The sequence below is a fragment of the Heliangelus exortis genome, chromosome 4 (genome assembly GCF_036169615.1).
Source record: "Heliangelus exortis chromosome 4, bHelExo1.hap1, whole genome shotgun sequence".
In the NCBI taxonomy this organism is placed as follows: Eukaryota; Metazoa; Chordata; class Aves; order Apodiformes; family Trochilidae; genus Heliangelus; species Heliangelus exortis.
The window spans coordinates 8,734,479-8,759,707 of NC_092425.1; the positions used below are offsets into that span (position 1 = coordinate 8,734,479).

The following is a 25,229-nucleotide window of genomic DNA, read 5'->3' on the forward strand; positions in this document are numbered from 1 at the left end:
ATTTAAAGGCACAGCAAATTTAAAAGAAAGAAAAAAAAAAAAAAAAAAAGAAAAAAAAGGAGGGAGGGGGGACACACACAGGAAAACAAGCTATAAATTTCTTCTTACAACATTGAGCTTCCTATTTAAATGGATGTATTTGTATTAAGGAAACAAAAGTCTGCATTATGTTCTCAGTGAACTGTAACCATATGTAATGCTATGAGCATTAGTGGGGTAGCAAACTATGCAGAATGACAATAAATATAATTATTTATATTTTTATACCTTTGTGTCTAATTACAATGCACTGTTGATCCTTCTTCCCTCCTTTTCACACAGTGCTTATACTGTTGCAAGGAAGGACAGAAGGAGCCTCTAAGTCCCAGAGGTCCTTTTTATGAGGTGTTCACTTGCAAAGACTTCCAATCATTTGTATTTCTTGAACATGTAATGGGTGAAGTGTAGTCTGTCTATGAAGCCTAAAACAGATTTCACCCTGGAATTAGCAAGCAGGAACACTGAAGTACACAATGTAGTGCTATATAATATGCATATATTTAGAAATAAATTTCAAAGGCAGCAGCACACCAAGTTACCCTAATAGATCACTCAGCAAAGGGAAACAGGAGATGAAGGACTAATATCTGGTCTCTAAATATTAAGCTGTTAAGTCCTTGCCTGTTATTTCCATGTTCTTTTTACTTCTACCTATATTTTCAGCTTATTAGCTAAATTGAGATAAAATTTGCTCTGCCTTAGAAAGATATTAGAATACATGTTTACAGTGCCACTCATCTCCTTCCTACTCCTAGTTCACCCTTTTCCAACCCTCAGTGAGTGACCAATGGTACAGCAATCATTTTTTACATTAGATTCTTTTCCAAGCACTAGGACCCTTTGCAGTAACAAGTTCTTGTCAGTCTTTTTGCAAAAAATAAGAAAAAAACCTATTGTATTCCCATATGCACTTTTGAGACCAATGCTACTTTTTGCTTTTCCTGACCTGTTCTTCTTAGAGTATGTTAAGGAAAAAAGAAAAATGGCTTGAAGTACTGTTTTTAACATAGTATTTTACTTTCTTGGGCAAAAAGGAATCTAATTCCTTAGTGACTGACATTTCTCAGCTAATGACATTAAGCATTTATTTACACATCAGAAATATTTCTTGTGCTTTTTCACATGTTTCTCAGATGTTTCAATTCCAGAAATATACAATAGAAGGGTACAGTATCAGTTCAACTTATGCAAGAATTTAGAAAAATATCACCTCATTAAAAAGAAGCCTCTTATTAAATTTGTACTAATTATATTCTGGAGTTGGAAAAAAAACCCAATAAACAAAAGCAAAATTTTCAACAAACAAAACCAAACAAAACCTATACTGAGGAAAAGGATTAAGTGGAGCATAAAATAAATAATCTAAACTGCAGATGTTTTCAAGCATTTGACAGTGCAACTTATATTTGAATGTCATGAAGAACGATGGTTTGCTTCTTACCTATATCCAGCCTTTTACACCTTGTCTTTCCTCCTGCCATATTACAGTTTATTTTATTAGGAGTTACCCAATACCTTACTTCAGTTCTAATAAGAAATTCAATTTTAAGACCAAATTGCATATTCTCTGTTTCCTAGAGCATCATAGTATTCAAAAATGGAAGATTTATTTTTTCCAAGGTTACAGAACCTTACTTCAAATAATATCAACAACTAAACCTTCCTGACATGCAATCTGAAGTATTATTAAAAAATGCTAAACCATCAATGAATTTCTGAGCAAAAGTTGTAGAAGTCAGTCCTAGTTTCTTCTTGCAAGTCTGCAATGAATTATTTATCTGTCTGATACATAGCAGACTTCAGCTGCTTGAGATCAATTGAGATAGGTGAGGCTGGGATGAACAGTATTGTAAGTGAGCACTTCTCGGATAATTCAAATGCATTTTCAGCCATGAATGTGACCTCCCAGCTTCAAAGATCATAGAGTAAAGGGAAGAAAAGTGTCCTGAAAAAAAAAATGTTATAATTTGGTGCTATGTTTCACAGTTTATAGAATTTGTCCTGGTAGTTAACCAAAATACTTTTATTACCATGGATAATAATGATAAATAACACTCCAGGGCTGGACACTGTAATTTCTGGTTGACATCTACTTCCAATAAAGTTGTCTTCCCTCTCCTTTCCCTGAGTCTATGTCTTTACCAAATGCAACAACAATATTTCCAAATAAACATGGATTCAAAGTAGGACAGCACAGAAAAGAGCTGGCTCACATCTATTATAAATGGCAACTCCAGTCACCATGCATAAGAAAAAAAAGACTGAAAAAAGTGGCAGAGTATTTATTTAGCTATATTAAAGAAGTCCGCACTTAATAAAATGTGAATTATTGTGTACACAATCTCAAGTTAAATCTCAAACTGTATCAACCAGCACAAATCAGACAAAGTTTAAAATGTCTCATTTACATAAGGAGTATCAAAACACTGCAGATATTCAAGAATCCAGCTAATGCAACAGTACAAAGAGACAAGAGGACAAACCCTATCAGGTGAAAGAAACCATGTGGGAAATTCATGGCACGTAGTTTTCTATCACAGAGAACAAATGAACAAAACTGGGTTGAACACTTCCATAGTGAGCCAGACTCTCAAAAAAAAACCAGCCCAATGAAGCTAATTTGTTGAGGTCCTCTCAGCAGTCAGCAAGGAAAAACAGACTTACTTATTTTTTTGAAAGGTAGTTGAAATTAGCCACTGTTAAGGTATCTCTGGGAAGAGGAGCCTTTACCTCCACTGATTACAAAATACACATGGAAAATTAACCATGAGTTAAAGTTTCACAACTATCAGTACTACTGGGTACATCCTAGCCCAGACCAGAGGACAAGATGTCTAATGTTGGGAGATGAAAAGGCTTGAATGCATATGCAGTAGATGACAATATATAAGGAATTTATTTAGTACACTGGAGTAAATACAAAACATTCTTTGGAATTAGCTAGAGCTTCTCTTCCTCTAACCCTAGGATGAAAAACTTGCTCAGTAAAAAAAAAAAAAATCAGTGATGCAATCTTCAGTATATTAATGAGAAATGTTGGGAAGTTGTGCAAAATACAGTCAGTTCTGCTTACCAGTTGCAAGACAGTTTTGAAGGAATGGAGCTATTCATGCCAATCTCTCGAAGCACTTGGTTAAAGGCCAAATTCATCAAGACCTTAGAAAGGACAACAAGGAAAAAGCAACCAGCACAATACCTCACTGCCTGGAGCCCTACAAGAAGTTAAAAGTATGAGGAGTCTTTAGCATGGAAGAATCACCAGGGTAAATGATCTTGTATTTCAGAGAAGGAAAATGTCTGGGGGTGACACAGACCTTGAAGTGTCAGCAAATAGGCTCTCTTAAATGGACTTATGCATTCACATAATGGCTTTTGTTGTCTTAAAAGGGGGGGACCCTTCAGGTTCACAGAGAGAGAACTAAGCCAATTTGCCACCAGGGCAAACCAAAGGAAGTGCCAGATTACTGCAGCTACCAAATAGGAACAGCTGCTCTTCAGAAAGCATCCTCTTCACAAGTATTCTGTTTTTAAGGGAAGGAAAAGGAAGGAACGACAGTCAAGCACAATAAAAAATTCAGTAGATAATGTCTTTGCTCACTGAAGAAGTAATCAGAAATGGCACAATAAAACCAAATAGCCCACAGGTTCTCAATAACATCTGGTGCAAAACGCTTCATCTCCAGGAGCCATAAAAGGTTTATCTTGCCATTCTTTTATATAGCAATATTATAAGCTTTCTGTCTTTGTGGTCTCTTCTTAGCATTTATTCCTGTGGATGTCTAATTTTTCTACTGTTATAAAACAAAAATTATGCTTTTAAAACATAGTCCTGCAGCCCTCACATCCACAACCAGGATATAAGGCAGAAGGCAGAGTTTCAATCCTTAATCATGAGTGATGCACCTGTGATTAGCAGAGAAATTTGCAATAAGCCCAGTCAGATCATGTACTTGCTCAATTCTTCTCTGCTGTCCACATTTCTCTGAAGAAAGGATCCTGTCAGGCAGGACCTGTGAGATGGCAGCAGTCTCTGCAGCTATCACACTAAGGTACACAAAGCATCATTAATTATAACACAATCAAAGCACAAGTCCCTGAGCTCGTCACTTCCACAAATGAACTGTTCTGTTACCAGGAGCACTGCCTAATAGATTATGTCACCTCATGCAGCACTTCCTATGCAAATGTTAGACGAGCACTTTATAGGTTGACACTTTGAGTTAACAAGGGTAGAGAAAATAACATGACAAGTGTGTAGAAATGACACAAGTATCCCCCTCGTGAGCTTAGCCCCCTAATAAAGCTTGGCAGCTTTCACCTAAAAATACAAATTATGAAAACTGCCAAATTAGGAAACACACCTTTTTTGTTTGTTTGTTTTATAATCAAAATAAACATGAATAGGAGTTTGCAGTGAATAGCTACAGTGAGAGGTAAGCAATAGCATCACCTTTGTAAAAAGTAGATGTATTAAAAAGTTTATTAACTAGGTATATTTTTAATTTTTCTGGTGTACTGCTGCTTTTCCTGACTTTTATGTGCATGAAAAATAAATACCTTACATTTTGCATATGTTGGCTGAAGGCACATAAAAGTATAGAGATGAGAAACCATGAGCTGCTGAAAACCTACACTAGTAGAATTGTTGCAGCCATGATTGAATGAAGATCTATGAGAGGCAAGGTTTATTAGAAGAAGTAATAAACTTTACTGGACCAATTTTGTATCTGAAAAAAACCAATCATATTGCCTGAACAGAAACACTTTGTCCAGGATAATGACTTCTTACCTAAGGAACAGAACCTGGAAAGGATTTATGTGCCAAAAGCTTGCTCATTTTTTCCTCTATTTCAATTAGAGTAATAAAATAGATTAGCTGTATTGTTCACATCTTTCTGCACGGTGATGCAGCACACCTTTTCACCAGGATAAATAACTCCTCACATCATCTGTGGAATTCAATGCAAGTGGACAACAAACAAATTAACAGATGAAGAATATTCATTTAAAGGCTAACAGACAAGCACTTAGAATCAGCAGCCTTTCCAAATTATATACATGTAGCCCTCAGACAAATAAAACCATAAAGAACAGCAGAACAGCTGAAACAAGGAAATTATGAAGTCCATTATTTCCCATAACAGACTGGAATAACTTCATCTATCATCCCACTGAGCTACAACAGGACTCCCAACTCAGTGAATACAACTGATAACATAAAACGTGTTGCTACCAGCACTTTATTTTCTTTAATGGATAAATAGTTGTGTTGGCTTTCCAGGAAAGAGCACATGGAGAAAATGCCAAAGATGCACAAATTCAGAAAAAGGTACCCTCTCCCCTGAGCAAAATGCTTTATGAGGGATTAGATATTTGAATAATTTGCATGAGGACTGTCTAGGTGAAATCATCAATATACTTTGCAGCAAAGAACTCATCTTCTTGGAAGGTACAGTATTTACTACTCTGAAGGATTCAAGTATTCACCGATATTTTAGCTATCAACTACATATAGAACAGTAAGACTGTAACGAGGTGGTGATTTTTTAACTTTCTGTACTAGTTAGTTAACAGCATTACTCATTATCAATACTGTGTTAGAATCAGATTCTTTTTTTACTTTTGCTTAACCCACCTTCCCTCAAAATGTCATACAGCCAAGTAAAAAGCCATAAACCCAATAAAAAGTCTCAAAATATTCTGTAAAGTAAGATATGTTAAGACTTCAATCTGTTCAACTGAAAAGGAGAAAAGATGAAGAAGGTAACTTGGATTAAAATGTACAAGAAACTTAAAAAGGTCAGGTATCACAAGATGTCCTTAATTCTAGGTACAGAAAACAACAGTCCTAAGGGTTGGAATTACAACTAATTTAGCAATTAAACTTCTTTTTATTCAAATATTTTTGGTAGGGTTTTTTTGTTTTTTAAAGAAAAGTAAAAAAACAACACAACTATGAAATAACCTAGGAAGTGGAAGCACAGCTATTCCATCTATTTATACTTTCAATATCTTAACTCCAATACAACACATTGTCCTGGACCCAGAGGTACCTCATAGGGTTTTATGACATTCCTTATAAAAAAAGGTCCAGGCAGAGGATCCAATGGTCCTTTCAGCTCTAAAAATCTATTAACTTTTTTTTTTCCTGCTGAAACCTGTGGCTACATATGTACCAGGAGGTTGTATGGTATCACCTCTTGTATACACAGGTGCAAATGCTTTGTTTTCCTCTACACCATGACCCTACCATCTCTGAAGTTTGATACTTACTTTCTGCCTCTTACCATAGTAAATGCAATTGTAGGAAACAACAAAATAGCCTGGTTATGTTCTAGAAGTGGTACTAGTAAAAATTATTTTTACACTTAATCCAAGAAAAATATGCTAAGCAGAGGGCATCTGAGGCAACAACACAATGACTTCAGTTCATAGATATGTATCCTTTTATACTCAGGAGTATCAGAGAATCACAGCATTGTCATGGTTGGAAAATACTTCTGTGATCACCAAGGCCAACCACCAACCCAGAAAAAAAAACCCATGCCCACTAAGTGTGTCCTGAAGTGCCACATTGAACGTGTTTTTTCAGTACCTCCACAGGGCTGGTGACTCCACCACCTCCCTGGGCAGCCTGTTCCAGTGCCTGACTACTCTTACAGCGAAGAAATTCTTCCTAATATCTCCTCTAAACCTCGCCTGGTTCAACTTCAGGCTGTTCCCTCTAGTCCTATCAACATTTACTTGAGTGAAAAGGCCAACACCTACCTCAGTACCATCTCCTTTCAGCAGCTGCAGAGAGCTATGATGTCTTCTCTCAGGCTCCTTTTCTCCAAATTAAACATTCCCAATTCTCTCATTCTCTCCTCACAGGACTTGTTCTCCAGACCCTTCACCAGCTTTGTTGCCCTTCTCTGAAGTCACTCCAGCAGCTCCATGCTTTTCTTGTAGCGAGGGGCCCAGAACAGAACTTGAGGAGTGGCCTCACTGGTACCTCACTTGCCCTCTCCTGGTGGCCACACAATTCCTGATACAAGCCATGATGCTGTTGGCCTTCTTGGCCACCTGAGCACACTGATGGCTCATGTTCCTCTGGTGGTTGACCAGCACCCCCTTTTCTGTGGCCTTTTCTGCCAGGCAGCTTTCCAGCCCCTCTTCCCCAAGCCTGTAGTGTTTCATGGGGTTGTTGTGACCAAAACGTGGGACCCAGAACTTGGCCTTGTCGAGCTTCATAGAACAGGCCTCAGCCCATTGATCCAGCCAGTCCAGGTCCCTCTGCAGAGCCTTCCTATCTTCAAGCAAACCAACGCTTCCACCCAACTCTGTCATCTGCAAACTCACTGAGGAAACACTCAATTCCCTCCTCTAGATTGTTGATAAAGGTGTTGAACCAGACAGGCCCCAAACCTGAGCCCTGGGGAGCACCACTGGTGAGTGACTACCAACAGGATTTGGCTCAGTTCAGAACAACTCTTTGGGCCCTGCCATCCCCCCGGTTTTTAACTCAGTGCAGAGTATACATGCCTATGCCAGGAGCCATCAGCTTCTCTAGGAAGATACTGAGGGAGACTGCGTCAAAGGTTTTAATAAAGTCCATGTAGACAACGTCCACAGCTTTTCCCTTGCCCACTTGGCAGGTCACCTGTTCACAGAATGACACCAGGTTGGTCAAGCTGGACGTGTCCTTCCTCAACCCCTACTGGCTGGGCCTGATCCCCTGGCTGGCCTTTATTTCCCATGTGAGCACACTAAAAATTAATTTCTCCATAATTTTTAAGGTTAACAAGCTCAGGCTGACAAGCCTGTAGTTCCCTGGATCCTCCACCTGAGCCTTATTGTGGATGGGTGTCACGCTGGCAAGCCTCCAATCAACTGGGACCTCCCCTGTTAACCAAGACTGTTGATTAATGGTGGAAAACAGCTTGGTGAGCTCTTTTTCCAGCTTCCTCAATACTCTCAGGTGGATTCAATTTGGTCCCATAGCCTTGTGAGTGTCCAGGTGCTGTAGCAGGTCATTAACTCCCTCATCCTGATTATGGGGGGGTTGTGCTGCTCTCCATCCTCATCTCCCAGTTCAGGGGGCTGAATACCCTGGGGGTGGCTGGGCTGACTGTTAAAGACAGAGGCAATGAAGGCACTAAGTATTTCAGCCTTTTCCTCATCCTTGGTTGCAATGTTCTCCCCCCCCATCCCATTCAGGATGAAGATTCTCCCTGGCTCTCTTTTTGTTATGAATGTATTTGTAAAAACTTTTTTTGCTAATCCTTATGACAGTGGCCAGATTGAGCTCCATCAGGGCTTCTGCCTTCCTGATTTTCTTTCTGCATGACCTAACTAGATCTCCATACTCATCCTGAAATGCCTGCTCCTTCTTCCAAAGGTGGTAAATTTTTTTTTTTCTTTTTTTTTTTTTTTTCTCCTCTGACTCCCACCAAAAGCTCCCTGTTCAGCCACCACCTGCACTTCCGACCCCTCCACCATTTGGCCCAGTGCACTGAAGTCCCTTTCATTGTCTGAGGACTTGTCTTGGCCATCTCATCACAGCCCACCTACTTGACCAGTAGTGGCCATACCAGACCCAAGGGCCTCCTGGTTAGACCTCTAACCTGGGCTGCAGATATAATATTTCAGGTCAGGCCAGTATATTGGCTCTCTGTTCCCCTCAGAAAATAATGTCCCACAACAATTCCCCTCCTAAATATTGTTACATATATAGTTCTATTCAAGTTCATCATTATTGTGAAGCCACCCATAAGAGTTAATACTTTAATGATTTCAGTCTTTCTTTATATATTGTTCGAGCTTTGAAGTTCCAAGTATGAAGTTCCAAACAAATACCAATTGGCATATGGATTTCACAATCCTGGCATGCAGACTTTGTATGTAGCAACAGCATATTGAAATGGCAATCAGGTCTCAAATTAAATCCTAACTCACATTAGGATCTGCTAATACTTTCTGCTCATCTTGAATATGAAACTAGCCTGCATCAATCCAAAAATGTTGCCCAAAGCTGCATCTTTCTATTTTTGAAATCTGCAGGATGGACAAAACCAGAAATTTCTGTTGTTCTTGGACAAACAATTCTAAGCTTGAACAAAGCCTTCAGCAGAATCTGTAGTGTTTGTGGTATTTTTGGTAAACAAATACTGTTTGCCATCAATACGGAGAGCCAGAATAAGGAGCAATGTTTGGCAAATGAGTTTGTTTACAAACTACTAAAACTTACAATACTGACTGAAGTACCTGATCATGAGTTTTTACATATCCACACGATCATGGGCTTTTCTTTCCTCACAACAATGAGGAAACAATTTAGGTTTTGCAGCTTTATATGTTAGCTCCAAAAAGGAGAGCTCCATTAAACAAAATGAAATGTGCATTGCAAGGAGAATAGAGGATCCTAAACCTTTTATCAGACCCCCCACTGGATGGAATTTTAAAAAAATAAATACTGAACAACAAGTATCTTTGAAGTTCTGTAGTTAATAGACCTTACAGACCTCCTACAGTGTGGCAATAAATATGCCTCAAGAAATCAGTGTATCACTTCATACCATTTAATAAAGCCACAATTGCCTTTGTTATGCAGACTGTATAGAAGAGTGAATGCTATCCAAGAGCAAAACTATGCATTAATAGTGCCTTCCTTTCTTGTGTTAGTAAGCATAGCATCCATGCTTTGGTTCTATTCTCTTCCACCTGTAAGTCCTTCCAGTAGACAGTGGAGTTCACTTAAAGCATCAAGTTCAGACTAGTTTGGCATCCAGTTTCCAAACTCAAGTTATTAAAAAAAGAACTGCTGTGATTCATGAACCATGGCTGAATGGCTGACTATTCCTTTCATTAAAAGTTCAAGATTTTTATTCATGTATCTGTATCTCTTTGAAATAAAAACCTCACAAAGACAACAGCATGCTGAGATTCAATTTCTCATCAGTGCTTAATTCAGGCAACGAGGAATCTGACATTCACAAGCCCCCATCCTAAATCTGTCTATTCTGAAGATTTCATTTGTACAAATAAGCTTTTTACCTCTCTACTCACTTCTCAATGGGTTATTTTACTTCTGATTTTGCATCTGGGCACAGAAAAATAAGAAAATCATTATACCTTCCCATTATTTTCTTACTTGAGAAATACAGAGATAAATATAGATTCATATTTTTGAATATACACTCAGGAACTCAGGAACACTGTTTTATGTAAATGAACTAGTTCTGATCATATGTTTTTACAAAACTGTACCAGTTTCAGAAATAAAATTTACTTCTTCCCTTCTGCTCATAGAAACCTCAAAAGCAGTATGAAAAGCTTGACAGCTTGTCTCTGACATAAATGTAGTTCTTGGTCATTAATTATGATTCTTGTCTGTTTGAAAGACAGAAATTTCCCACTGCAACCAAATCATAGGAAAATATCCTCTTTTTTTCACACTTTCCTTCCAATAGTAAACTTCAGAAGTGATTTCAGTGTAAAAACAAGCTATGCTGTGCATTAGTTTGTGGTTGTCTGAGAATTAATTTACATTAAGCAGACATTGTGGTACATGAAACACACATCCTTAACATGTGCCTGAGAGCAAGCAGCATCTAAAGCCAAGTGATGATTCTATCTTAATGTCCTTTATTATTTTTACTTCCCACATTATCTCTAAAGATTGTGCACACTTCCTCTGCCATAAAAATGAAGAATGCAAAGAAAAATATGCCAAGCTATGGGGAAAGTAAAATTTCCCAGAAGTTACCCTGAACCTAACCAGGAGGTGGGGAGCAGGAAGAAGGGGTGGGAATTGTCCTCTTCCCAATATCTAAGGTCACAGCTTAATAGTGTAAGTGTGAACAAAGCATATTAATTAGGCCTATATGAGCCCCACCTATTATCACATCACCAGCAGCCACCATTCTCTAATCTCCAGCATAAGGCTGTAGTTTGTAGTACACTTTAGGTTAACAGCCACACCAAAAAAAGATATTTTCTCTACCTGTCACCTTCAGCTAGCAATGCCCTGTGCCCTACAGCCTGGTGCCACAACTACAATCAAACAAGCCAGTCAAATCCATCCAGCTGGTGCTTGGTTATTTTTGGTCTCAGTATTTTCTGACAGAGTAAACAGTAAAAGTACAGTATGAATAAGAGGTGACACCATATCTTTTCACAATATCCTTAGAAATATCAGTGTATTAGACACTTGGAATGATTTTCAGAAACTTATTTTTTATCTGCAGGTATACCCTCTCCTGGATACAATTCTGTCCATAAAACAGCTTGTGGACAGTAGTGACTTTTTTTCCCCCCCCTCTCTGCCTAAATCCACTTGCTACAGCCTCAGTTTTGTTCTGAAACAGTACATTAATTCATTCTAATGTATTGCACTTGTATTTTTAGATATTGTCCCTAAAGTAAACAATTCATCACATAAGCCCTTAAGCACAAAGGAAAAAAATATTTCCCATGGTTTGTACCTGCCAACTAAGTAACACAAAGGTGAAGTCTAAACAAGAGCTGAGAACACTGTTGGACCTGGAGAATACCAGGTAAGAGAAGAAAATGGTACAGAAAAAGAAATATTGTGGTCTATTGCAAAAAAAGCACATAATTGTCACATCACAAAGAAGAAAATGTGTTTTGTATAACTACTTGAATTAACAAATAAAGGAAGATGTCAGTGCTGGGGATATTTTGTGATTTAACTTTGATCAGAGTTAATGTGAATGGAACTAAAGGCATAAATCTCTATGAATCAAACTGCAAAAATATTTCTTTTGCTTTTTTCTTCTCCCTTTTACAGGCTCAGAGAAGGTAAAGTATTTCAAAAGAAAATGTACAGCTTTGATAACAAGATCAAAATGCATTCCATGTCATATCTGTCCTCAAAGAGCAAAGAGAAAAATGATGACTTCTTATTCTCATCTGGACAAAAAATTCTGTAAAAATGTAACTAATGAAAATACAAAAAGACTTCTACTACCATAGACACAGCCAGACTTACAGCCAGAAAACTGCATTACTTGTCTCTATCAGCTAAAATGCTTGACAGGTTGTTGTCAGCAGTGCATATTTTACAGCCAACATGGTTTTCCTCTGAACAACATCCCTTAGATGGAATATTCACAGAAAGTAAGATTAAACCCTGGATTTCAATATTTCAGGTAACAGAAAAGTTACAAATTTTTCTCATCATCAGTTCTGTCAGCTCTTGACCTATTTAATTCCAGCTTCTCCTCCAGTTATTGACTAATTTACAAAAATACAGAAAGCTGCTCCCTGCTCTCCAGTTTCTTCTACTGACCTATTTCCCATCCTCTTAGAGCTCTGCTATCCCCAAACTCCCTCTAAACTTCTTTCCTTCCCAATGCTTCATTTTTCCACATGACCTGCAACAAATTCCACCTCATACCTAATCCCAGACTTCTTCCCATTAACTTTCCCTCTCATGATCACCACTTCATATTACTCTCCATTTTTTAATGGAATCATAGCCCATCCTCCAGTCAGTCTCTGGATGAGGTCCTCACTTTCTCCACTCTCACTTTCTCTGCTCTAGTAAGGACTCAGATTCCAGAACCTGGCACATTTATAAAGAGTCTGCCAGGGAACCCGTCTGCCAAGTCTGCAGATTTATAAAGACTGCTGCATTTAACTAAGTGTTCCCTCCCACCATTTACTCTTTTATTTTACACAACACAGTACTTCACACAATGCTTATATTGGGGTGATTTCTTCAAAATGAATTCCAAACACTTAAAATCTGATCACTTCAGATTAGAATAACTAGTTGAAAACTGGTGGGTTTTACTTTTATCAACTACAACATGCCAAAAAAAAAAGATGACACAAGACTTTTCATGCAAACTTGTGATTTTTGGAACAGTCAAAACTAACAATTTCCTTTCATATATTCCAAAAAGTTACCCAGTGAAGAATCCCATAGGAGTAATTTTTAGGAGATAATGTGAGCTCTGCTAAACTGCTGCCTGTTTTACAAGGTTGGATGTAACAGAGTGAGTACATCAGAGTAACTTTACACATACACATGAATGGAAAACCATTAAGTAAGAAAAACTGAAGCCTTTCTTTTCATCCAAGGTACCTCTCTGAGCAACAGAAATAGAGTTCAGTGAACGATCTTCCATTAGGCTTGGATTGATGAAAACTCCCTGTTGCAGCTATTCAAGATCCTGAAACATGCTGTTATTAAACATTTTAACTCCTTACTCCCATGGAGTATCAATATCAGAACCCACTTAGTTGATTCAGGGTGAGTGGTGTACATTTTCTCCCTGGACTTTTCCAAGGCTTTTGATACAGTCTCCCACAACTGAGAAATTGTCTCATTATGGTCTTGACAACTGGTCTGTGTAGTGGGTGAGGAACTGGCTGACAGACCATACCCAGAGGGTGCTAATAAATAAATAGCTCCTCCTCAAACTGGCCACTGGTCACAAGTGAAGTCCCCAGGGATCAATATTGGGCCCAATGCTGTGTAAAACATTTTCATAAGTGACCTGGGTGTTGGGATCGAGAGCACCCTGGTGAATTTTGCTGAGTAGACCAAGATGAGTGGAGAGGTTGACACCCCAGAAGGGAGAACCACCCTCCAAGATGACCCAAACAGACTGGAGGAGTGGGCTAGCAGGAACCTTATGAAGTTCAATGTGGAGAAACTTAAGGTCTTGCACCTGGGAACACAAAGCCCAGGAGTGCAGTTCAGACTGGGATCCACTTGGCTGGAGAGCAGCCTTGTGAACAGTGTGCTGCAGCTGCAAAGAAAGCCAACAGGATGCTGGGCTGCAGCAACAAGGGCACCACCAGAAGAGAGAAGTCAGTCATCATCCTGCTCTACTCAGCACTTGTCAGACTGTACCTGCAGTATTTTGTCCAGTTTTCTTCCCTGCTGTACAAAAAAGATGCAGACAGACTGGAGAGGGTCCAGAGAAGGGCCACAAGAATGATCAGAGGACTGGAGCATCTGCCATACAAGGAGAGGCTGAGAAAACTGGGTTAGGGTAGACCTTACTATCATGTTCCAGTGCTTAAAAGGTGGCAAAGAGGATGGAGACTGTTATTTAAAAGTAGTCACAAGGGGCAATTGGCACAGTGCTCCTGGGAAGACTGGAATGACACGAGGTAATTTTTCACCACAAGAACAGTCTAACATTGGAATGGTCTCCCAGGGGAAGTGGAAGATTCCCCCACTTTGGACAGATTTAAGTCTTAACTCAACAGGGAGACATCTCATATAAACCATAGCATTACCTAGAAGGGTTGGACCAGATGACCCTTGAGGTCCTTTCCAATCTGACATGCTAAGATTCTATAATTAAACACTGGATTTTAAGTACCATGCACTGAATTCCTCTAACTAGTACTAACTACTTCTTCTCAAGAACTAGTATTCCTCTGACTGCCTATCAGCTCAGAATTGTAAAAACTATCCTGACTCTTTATGTAACTATAAATCCTTAATAATTATCTGACACTAATATTCCTCAAAATCAAGAATGCTTCTCAAAGTACAAAAATGCAAAATGTTTTTCTTCGTAATTTAATTACAAAAATCCACGTGCCTGTCCTGAATTTGAAGTGTATTAATTTCAGAAAAAATTGTGTTGTTTGGGATGTTTTTTGTTTTTCTTTTTTGAAAACATCTATTTGGTGGCTTATGAAAATCTAAAAAGAAAGATATTAAGCTATTCAACAGGACTATGTTATTTCAATGAATTTTATTCGTTTTACTGAATAAATGCTACAAAACATGTTCTCTGAGGCAACACAGCATGTTTCAACATTTCATTCCTTCCATGAATGATGTATTTTTGCCCATTCATCCATTAAAAGGTTAATTAACCTAGATGAGCATTCCCAAACCTAATTTCCATATATCAATCAGTAATATAGCATGCAAAATCAGACCCCGAGTCTTTAATGGGATAGCATGTAATTGACCCTGAATCAAAAAATACTCTTGTTAAGCAACAAGCTTCTCTGATCTGCAACAAGTTTTCCAGCCACTGCCACATCCCCAACCCAGGGTTCACCAAGCTTTGCCTCCAGCAACACCCTGGCAAGGCAAAAAGGCTGGAAAAGTGACCCAGCAGCATTTCTATTTCTCACCCCATTACCTTCCTTTTATCAATGAAAGGGATCAAAGGCCTCCAAGAAGCACCCTACCTTGAATTGCTAAAGCCATTGAATTGCTGCAGGGAAAATACTGTATTTACCCTGAGTTTATTCTCACATAAGCAGAAGCACACAAAATAGGCAGCTTAACGGAAAGCAATGCAGAACTCTGACCCCAAGACTGGTTTTGATCATGCTGTTTGAGAGACTACAGTGTGTAGGGACCTACATGTGAAGCGACAGGAGCTAAGCACTATTAAAAAGAGAGTTTAGAAAATAAGTTTCCATTTTCATAAAAACCAACTGAGTGCAAATCACTTGTGAATCATCTGGCCTACATCATGAAGAACCCAAGACACTGTTTAATTTGTATTCACAAGTCATAAATTCCAACTTCAGTGAATTAGCTCTCCACTTACTGTCTCCCTTGGGTAAGTCAAGGTCTTTTACCACTCCTCAGCCCACTCTGACTGAGGTTGCAGACCACCACAGAGCAGACTCAGGGTGTCCAAGAGACTGGGAGGGGACACGGCTGGGACAGCTGATTCAAACTTAGACTAAAGGTATGTATACACACTTTACTTCTTTATTCTCAGCATGTAAAGCCAGGGCAAAGAAGGAGAAAATTCTCAGCTATGGCATCGGTCTTCCCAAGTTCATTGTGCTGGACCCTGCTTTCCTGGAGATGGCTGAACACCTGCCTGCTGATAAAAAGCAGTGAATTCATTCTTTATTGTGTTTTCTTAGGTGTGTGGCTTTTGCTTTACCTCTTAAACTGTTTCTCAAGGTACAAGTTTTTGCACTTTTACCCTTTCAATTCCCCTCTCGACCCCACTGGAGGGAGTAAGTGAGCAGCTGCAAGGCTCTGAGCTGCCCACTGCAGTTGGAATACAACACATCTAACAAAAGTCTTTCTTTCCTTATTTCACTGTGTAACACCACATCCATCCACTACCATGATTACTCTGGGATATAAAATTACTTATAACTCACTTTACCTATCTTCATTAACATAACTCTGTTTAATCAGAACAATTGGGCCAATGTTAGAGTAACATTTTACCCTTGTTTGGGCTATAATGATCATGCAGAGAAGTGCATAGGACACTACAGCATTAGTATAAACTCATCTAAACTAATTGCTGTTAGTTACTTCATCTCACTAATTAATTCCAAGTGTCTAACAAAAGCAATCTGATTGTTACAGGCTCTTAATATGTTAAGAAATGTATATTACACTACAGACATTAATTTCCCATAGGATATTTAGCTGAAAAGCTTCTAGTTGACCTGAACTAGAAATCACAGACTAAATGCTTAAGTCCCTATTTGACATATTCATTTTTTTTATGCTAATAACATATGAAAGGAACTTTCTACATGCTAAATTAAGAATATAAGGCCCAAATTGCTACTTACTTACAATCAGCAGTTTATTCCTATTTAGACAGCCCAGTTCAGAAGCAGTCCTGACAGTTTTTGCTTTAACTGGCTTCCAGTTTCTTGCCACAAAGGAGGAAAATGCCAAATTCATTGCAAAAGGGGATATTTTGTTATGTTATTATAAAGCTAGTTATAAATGAATGCTGTCAAGTCCACTTCACATGAAGAGTGAACCACTGCCTTAGAGGGGTTGCCTGAACAGTTCAACAAGAATTGATGTTTCTAAATATTCTCCCTTGAGAAGCCCAACATAGCAGAGATAAATTTGAATTAAGCAGAAATACTATAATTCAGTGACAGAGCAAAATGCAACATCAATTTTAACTATGAAAAACCTGGCTTGAGCATTGTAGATACCAGAAATAATATTTGTATAGCAAGTTAAAACTAGGTTGCAGCTAGTCAGAGAAAACATATCCTTGTTAGCTCTAAAGAATGTTGAGCAGAGGACACTAAAGGGATACATGCATTGTGGTTAAGTAATTCACAATTTTACAACAGCTTTGGTATACCTGAAAAAGGCCATTTTGTTTGAGGCTTCTTCTGAACCCAAACTGTAACCCTGAGCACCAAAATCCTCTCCACAACTTCTCATTCACTGCCTTCCCAGACAGAAGCTTCCAAGACAGAAGCTTTTCTGCTCTTAGACATTAATCCTGAATGTCTCTCCAGTCTGTAGATGAAGTCTGTATCTCATAGGTTCTTCAAGACTCTACAGGTCACATTTACAGGTCACAAAACCAACCACCTTCAATTCCACTTCTAAGACTAGTGGTCACCTCCTTTAACTTAGATTCCTTTAACTTTAACTCCTTAAGCCTTTCAACTCGTGTATTTTTAATAGCATCTTCCCCATCGTGTGTTGACCATCAGAGGTTGCATTTAAGTCTCAGCTTTCAAACAGTTTTAGCATAGGCTGTGTGAAAGCAGGGAGCAGATGGTCAAGTCCATACTCAAGGAGAAAAGATTAGGAGAAAATAATGCTCAAGGAACCACAGGAAAATCACTTCAACCCTGTCTAGGCTAGCAGCCAACTTAGATTTACCCATGCTCAATGCCTCATCAGACACCAGTAAAACATCAGACTATTCAGCACAGAGAAGAGAAACACAAAAAACATTTTAGTCCTTATTCAGGTATATCCAGTAAAGTCCACAGGGTGCACAGGATCCTGTTGTTTCTCTCATGATGCAGCACCTTAGTTAGAGCTGGTGCTTGATAATAAGACTACTCAGGAAACATTAGAAATAATGTCATCTGTGAGAAGCAATCATCATCTTTTCATGAGTCACAGATTTGCATGGTGCTTCATAATGTACAATATCAAGCAAAAGGATAGATTGGAATACAGTGTTTTGGATAATTGCTTCATCACTGTAAGTACCATTTCTGAAGTACACTAGAAAACTATTAATTGCTAAGTCACCCAGGTAACAAAACCTAGGGACTGTTACACAGGATATCCTGGATACATAACTAAAATTTAAACATCAGCTACTAATTAGATAATTATCACAAACAGACATTCCAAGCAGAGGCCAAAATACGTTTCCATTAAAGTGACCTCTGTTTTGCCTTTCTGCTGTCCTGAGATAAACTAGGAATCTCAAATACTTAATAGTTAAGATTTTTTTTTTGCTAGCACCTCATTATTTCTGTGTCAATCATCTACTTTTCTTCTGTCTCCCCAAAGTTTCAGATGATCCTCCCTACACTGGGTCAAGCCAATTATTAATTTTGCAAACTTAATCTTTAACTGATGTATTCAGCCCCTCCCACTACAAAACTGAACTCTACCATAAACCACGACATACTACACTTTATTCCAACACTGGTTTTTACATATACTTGTTCTAAATTTACAATTATAAGTATAGTTACTAAGATGTTAGGTACTCAGCACATCCCCACATGGTACAACCATAAGAAAAAGGACATTATGCCTGTTGGCATTGTCTGGATATGTGGAAAAACTCAGTAAAACAGTACTGGCATGAATCTTAAAAAGTCATAGTAGCTCAGTATTATGCTGTTACTTGTGAAAAAGGAAAAAAAAATTTAAATTGAGGCAGTATATGAAGGAAGTTTGGTGGTACCTGCAGTTACTCTCGTGCATGATAGAAAGTGAGAGAAAACAAGCAAGCAACTATTCAGCAGTTTGGCAAGCAGGCAGTGAATGAAGGCTTCTATCACTGCTAAAGCTGAGGGGAAAAAAATGGGATAATGAAACATGGGGTAAGTGCCATGAAAGTTCTCTAACTGGCAATACACAGCTTTATCTAATATGTTAGAACCATGGGGAAGATAAAAATGAAGAAATGGTGCAGTCAAAGTAACGATCCAGAAAAAAAAGTTGTGCAGCTCTGATTAAACTGGCACAAGTAAGCAAAGCTGCCTTGCTCTAGGCAAAAAGAGAGGATAACACAGCACTGAAACAAGCATAAAAATTTTTACCTGCAAGGATGAAAACTTGTAGATTAATTTAAGAAATTAAAAACTGGCAACATTTGGGCAAGACTCGGTATGTGAAACTGAATTAAAAACGTGCTTAAGAGAGTACCCAGAGAAACAGAGGCCTGCAGAACAGAAAGGACAGTAGCAACATTCAACCACCAAGACAGGCAAAAGTTGAAAAATGAGTGATATTTAAAAGGTGATATTTAGAATAATCATCTTTCCCCATTAGCCACTACTGTGAGAAGTGATGGATAATTTTGTTGCTTACACATACACCTCAGTTTCTACTGTTAAGCATGCCAGCACATCAACACTTTCTTTCCTGCTTTTCTGTCTCCTAATCCTCTTAAAGAAATTGCTTGCCGTGATTGGGGGGAGTCTAATTATCTTTTTTTCCAATGTGGTTATTCTAATTCCCTCCAATATTTTTAAAAACACCCAGGTTTACATTCTTTTCATTGGTCTCGCAGGGCTGTGTATTTCAGATTGTTCAGGTTTTTTACCATGCTTCAGTACATGGTTTTTTTCTTTCTTTTTGCCTTTCTTACCACCACCTAGCTGAAGAACTGCAAGGTCAGCCATAGCCTCTATCAGTCCTCTGAGACATTGTTAACTAGTTTGGATGGTATGTCTAAAATTTTAAAGTTTTAACTGATTACTTTATAGTTGGAACATTTGAATGATCAGAGTTTTGATAGCTGTATGAATCTCTTCAAATTGCATCAGTGTTAATCATGTTTATTTGAAAAGGGTCTCTTATGCTACACAGGTTAATCAGTATTAAACTGTTCCAAAAACGAGCCCTAAATTGCAGTTCTCTCCTTCTGTGTAATTATGAATTGAAGCCTAAAACCACTTTTGGTGAAATGCTGGCATCATGTGGCAGGAACCGGTCACTGCAAGAATGGTGGCTTAAAAAACTGATGAAAAACATATGTAATTAGGAACCTAAGACATTAATCTCAAGCATCTGTTTCATCTCATTACTTACATTACTACGAAATTGGCAGGTTTGCAGAGTTATTTTGAAAGACTTCTCTTTCCTTACATCTCAATTATGAGCAGCATTGCTTTTATCTATATTATAAATTACTTTCAACATTTTACAAACGAGTTAACAGCACTCTTGGGGGAAGTGGTGACTATCTTATTGGGTTTGATAGATATTCTCAGTATTTAGGTCTACCTACCCAAGCTTTTACCTATTGCCTTCAAAAGAGTACTGCCAGTCATAAAAGAATATTCTGCTAAACAAGTTGTTTCAGAGGAAGAACAATTTCTCAGATAACTTCATCCTTCCTTCCTCCCTGCCTCTAGGAAAATCTCCCATCTCCTCAGGTCTCCCAGCTCCTCAATCCTGCCAGCCCCTGAGCAGAAGCCCACACTGCCTGCCAACAAGAAAAAGGGAGCAAACGTGGTCTTGGGAAAGGTACATTTCACACTGCAGAACTGCTTCAGAGTTCTTCAGACAGTGCTTCACACATCTGGATGATGCCAGAAAACTGGCACCCCCACTTAATGCCACTTGCTGGGTGTTGCACAGCAGAACTGAGCAGCAGTGCTGTGCTTGTCAGAAAGGCCTTGGCAATCCACATGAACTTGCCACCCCTCAAATGCCTCTGGTTCATTTTTTTGCAAAATTGAACAAAATTAACACAGAAGAGTGACTCATGTTTTTCAAGGCACACAAGTTAGGTTAAGGTGCTCAACAATAATTCATTTAGCAAGTAGAATTCTTTACTCTTCATTAGCATCATTCACTGGTAACAATCTGCTACTGTGCTGTGAGACTTTAATTGCTTTTGACAAGCATTTTGAAGGTGCCTTTTATCTGCTCAAACACATATTATTACAAATGTTAAATTTCTGCAGTTTTTAATTTTTTTTTTTTTTTTTTTTACTTCCAGGGAACTCTGCTTATTCTTCTGCATTCTGGTTGTTTGAGGGGAAGGGAAAGGTGTTGTTAGTTTTGTTGGGTTTACTTCTTCTTAAACTTCATTTTTTACTGAAAAAGCTTACATCTAGCATTTTTCTTAACATATGATGGTATCTACATGCATTGGGGAAAGACAGGAATAATTTTACTTTCACTCATGATTATGCACAGTGATCTTGATATCAAAGTTCTTGAACTGTGACCAACATAAAATAATTTGTGGATAACTTCACTATTTTAAAGTGGAAAAGATTGGGGATTCTGTATATAAAATGAAGAAGAGACTCAAATCACCACCTACTCCCCAGGCACACTTTGCTTATTTTCTATTTCTCTGTTGTCACCTTCTCAGTCCCCTTATTAATAAAGGGCTAAATAAAATGAAGTGCTATGGCATCACAGCACAGCCTTATATTTAAATGAACACAAGGATCTGCCTAATATCTTGGGTCTAACAATCCCAATGAGGCTAACAGGCCTGAGCCAGAGTTTCCTGGCATTTTAGGGAAGGAACAACATCTGCATAATGCTCTGTGCACCTACATGAAGCAGTTTCCTTAAATGACATGGGTTTTTTCTGGTTTTAAAAAACAAGATGCTATTCACCAATATTTGAATGTGAATTTCCAGCAAAAACAGATAAATACTCTTAGGTATATACTTCAGTAGCACAAAGATTTCTTCTGCTATTTAGCAATTCTACCTCTTTCTTTCTATGCTGTCCCTCTGGGTATAATAATTCAGTAGATATAAAAAACCCATTTTAAAAAAACAAGGATTCGCTGAAATAAATTTTGCATCATTGTATTATTTAATCTGAAAAACTGACAGAAATCTAGAAACATGAAAGGCATAAAATTTGCTCCTTCCTAAAAATAATTTGCCTTCTGCCCTTTCATGTAGTATAAAATTAATCAGTGCATACTGACAATACTGCACAATCTGCTACGCTGAGAAGAGACTAATTCTGTCACTGAAGTGTAGGTAATCCAAACTACCCAGGTTACACAAAGTGAGTGTACAGGCAAGCATTTCTGCAAAATGCATCAAGTAACTCAATTAGTTGAGTGTTTCTAGTGACCAGTGCTTCAGGATACTGCTACACTTGAAATTTTGTTGTGCATCAGTTGTAAATAGTAAGAATGTGCTTGGTATTGATGTAATTTTCTCCTGCTACCCACAAGGGCATTTGTCAGCCTAGCTACACATGAACAGTTGGATCATGCATTCAGACAGATGGGCAACCTTTACTCAGACAAAAGACAGATTTTGCATCCTCTTGAGAAACCCCCAAAGCCCAGTTTCCTACCTCCGTTTCCACAAGGGAATTTTCACACTAAATTAGATGCTTCTCTGGGGACCTATTTCTTAAATGACCAGCCAGGAATTAGTACAGGCAAATATCACAGAATAAAAAAAATTTTAGCCTTATTTGGCATCTCAGGTGAGAAAGTTGTGCCACATGTTGTGGCAGCCAAAGCAGCAAATGGCTGCACACACAAAAACTGCTAAAATTCTCTTACAAAGGCAGTTGTGTTCACATCTGAGTCTCTCAGTGATCTGTTCGGTCCTGCACCATTGTAACATAATGGCTATTATGTAAACCTGAAAAAATAAAGTCTATTTATACATCTATTTAGAACTCTAGGCAGGGGTAAGAAACTTGGAGATTTTTTTTTTTTTTTTGCTATGGAAAGTTCTTGTCAGGTATTTGTACAAAATTATCCTTCCTCTTTCAGCTAGCATGTTGCATAAAATATTTTAAACTAATAACAACAATAAAACTTGTTTTAGTGATTCCCATAAGATAAAGATTCAATGCCATTGCTGTAAATGTTCAATCTTAGCATCTTCTTTATGCCTCTCACTGGGGAGGCCTAAGAATAAATAACACTCATCTTAGTATGTTCATTCTCACTGGCTATAGAAAAGCACAGACTCTCAGTCTGTCCATTCCTTTGCCTATAGTTTCAATAGAAAAGGTCTCAAAAGTACTCTCCTGAGTTATCTGACCTGTCTTAGCTTTTCCAGTCTTCAGGATCCTCAAGGGTTCTCAGAAGAAATCCTTCCCTCTTCTTCTTACCTGTTGCTTATTTAAACTTGACACCAGCTTTGAAAGGGACTGCTCAAATCTTTCTTACAGAGGCCTCCTTACAGACAGCTTCCTCTCTATCCAACTTCTGCTCTGCATCTCATCTCACTCATACCAGATACGATCCATGAAATAACTACTACAGTAACAAAAAATCGTTGCCACAGAACAAACCCTGTATTTAACCTCAAAATAGTCCTACTGAATTTTGCTGCAGTTCCCTCTCTCAGGCAAATCAGAAAAGGATGGCAACAAGAATCTTCACAAAAAGTATGCAAGCCTTGACACAAATACTTTACTTATCTGTAGCTAAGCCTGAATCATATTTCCACCTCCCTTTTCTTACCCTCCATTGCTTGGAAAGTCGCTGCTTCTCATTATAGTTACATCAGTAATAGAAAAAAAAAGCTCACACATATGGGAATAAAACTCACCATGCTGTTCATTTTTGAAGAGGATGAGTTTGCTCTCTGCTTCCATAGGCTGTTGAGCTCCTCTGTATTTCCATCCTTTGGTTTTATGATCAGCCGGCTGCCTCCAGCAGTACCTTCTGAAGATGATCTCAGTCGTTTCTCCACAAATCTGCCTTCTCTGAATGGACTGAAGCTATTGGCAAGATCAACTACAAACAGAAGTAATCAGCAGTCATTACCGAGAATTACCCTCTACAAGTACTTTCTTAATGAGAGAACTGCTTTGCTTGAAATGCTTACATTGCAAGGCAGTCACACAGAAGAGTTCTGCAGAATGCACATCCTGCACACTTAGATAAAAATGCCACCTGGACCACCAGTTCCCTGTTCAACCTCCAGTGACCAGCACCCTCAGCATACTACAAGCCCAGTCCATGGCTCCTCACAGAGTCCAGAGACCTCTGTTCCACCCTTCCCTTTCTCCCCTCATTGTACAACTTTTCCAAACCACTGTCCAGTAAAACCCACCAGAGAAACTATCACTGCTCCACTGGTGCCAAAATCCAGCCTAACTTACCCTGAGTGTTGGTTTTACAGGGCCAGGTCACAGCTTTGTTACCACTGCATAGGACAGGGATGCACAAGGGTTTTGTTTTCTGTTTGGCCCTCCTAGTTCATCTCTTCAACCACCCCCTCCAAACCCTGCCAGTCCCCAGATCCCATTTAAAAACACATCAGAAAAAAGGAGAAAAATGACATTTTGAGGTGCTAGGGTAAATTTAGACACCAGGAAAGAGAAAAGCATATCTAACACAGAAAATCATATCTTCTTTTGTGAGAGAATGGTCATCTTCGATAAGGCTTTAAAAAAAAATTCCATATCACATGAAAATATATAAAAGTATACTAAGAAATAAATGGCACGTCAAGCCTGTGCATACATTAACATCACATTCACAATATTCACTATAATTATATCAGCTATGGAAAAGAAAATATCTATTCCCAAAGAAAACACACAGAATTATTTTGCCTTGACATCTGGTTTTAAATACTGTTTTAGCAAAACCAACATTTTAAAACACTGTTTTTAACAGATACAACTACTTATAACCTTAATGAATACCGTGTAAGTTTTTTCTCTATTTCTTTCATTTCATATGGCAGGACTTTTAGAACTTTTTCAATGGTTTCTTTGTATGCTTCACCAGTTTCTAATTTTAAATACACTCTTCACAACACAGGAAAAAAAATATTTTGAACACAACTACAAAACCCTAACAATTAATCATTGACTTGCATACAGTGCAGCATTAGCTGTAGCCTTTCTGTGAACATGGATCCCATTTACAAAAATCCCTCTACCACAGTTCCAACTCCAGTTATCTGCCTTCAAAAATTACAGATTAAATATACAACAGCTGGCACCTGAGTTTCAAACACTCTGCATTTCTAAACACCACTCAGAGCTGCCCATTTGCTGTTCTGCAGTACCCTCTGCTCAGTACATACAATGTACACACATATGTGCTCATTCACAGGTCAGCCAATGTTGCAAGGAAGATCAACCCAGTGCTCAGAATTAGTAACACATAATGGAAATATTTTTTCTCCCAACTGAGGGGAGAAACCAACTGGGTTTTTCTCCCAACCCAGTTCTGAGGGAAAGAGGCCCCTCCTGGTGAAAACTATTTTAGTGGATTAATTTTACGTTACATTGCCATTT

The 25,229-nt window shown here is 38.4% G+C and overlaps 1 protein-coding gene across 6 annotated transcripts in view; it reads right to left on the reverse strand.

Annotated features, from left to right (window-relative positions):
- Positions 1–25,229, reverse strand: part of CCSER1 (coiled-coil serine rich protein 1) — a 669,425-nt gene that overhangs the window by 529,919 nt on the left and 114,277 nt on the right. For all 6 annotated transcript variants that reach the window (XM_071742835.1, XM_071742834.1, XM_071742832.1 and 3 more), the window contains one exon: positions 23,525–23,712. In XM_071742835.1, the coding sequence (XP_071598936.1) occupies positions 23,525–23,712 (188 nt within the window). The remainder of the gene's footprint in view (positions 1–23,524; positions 23,713–25,229) is intronic.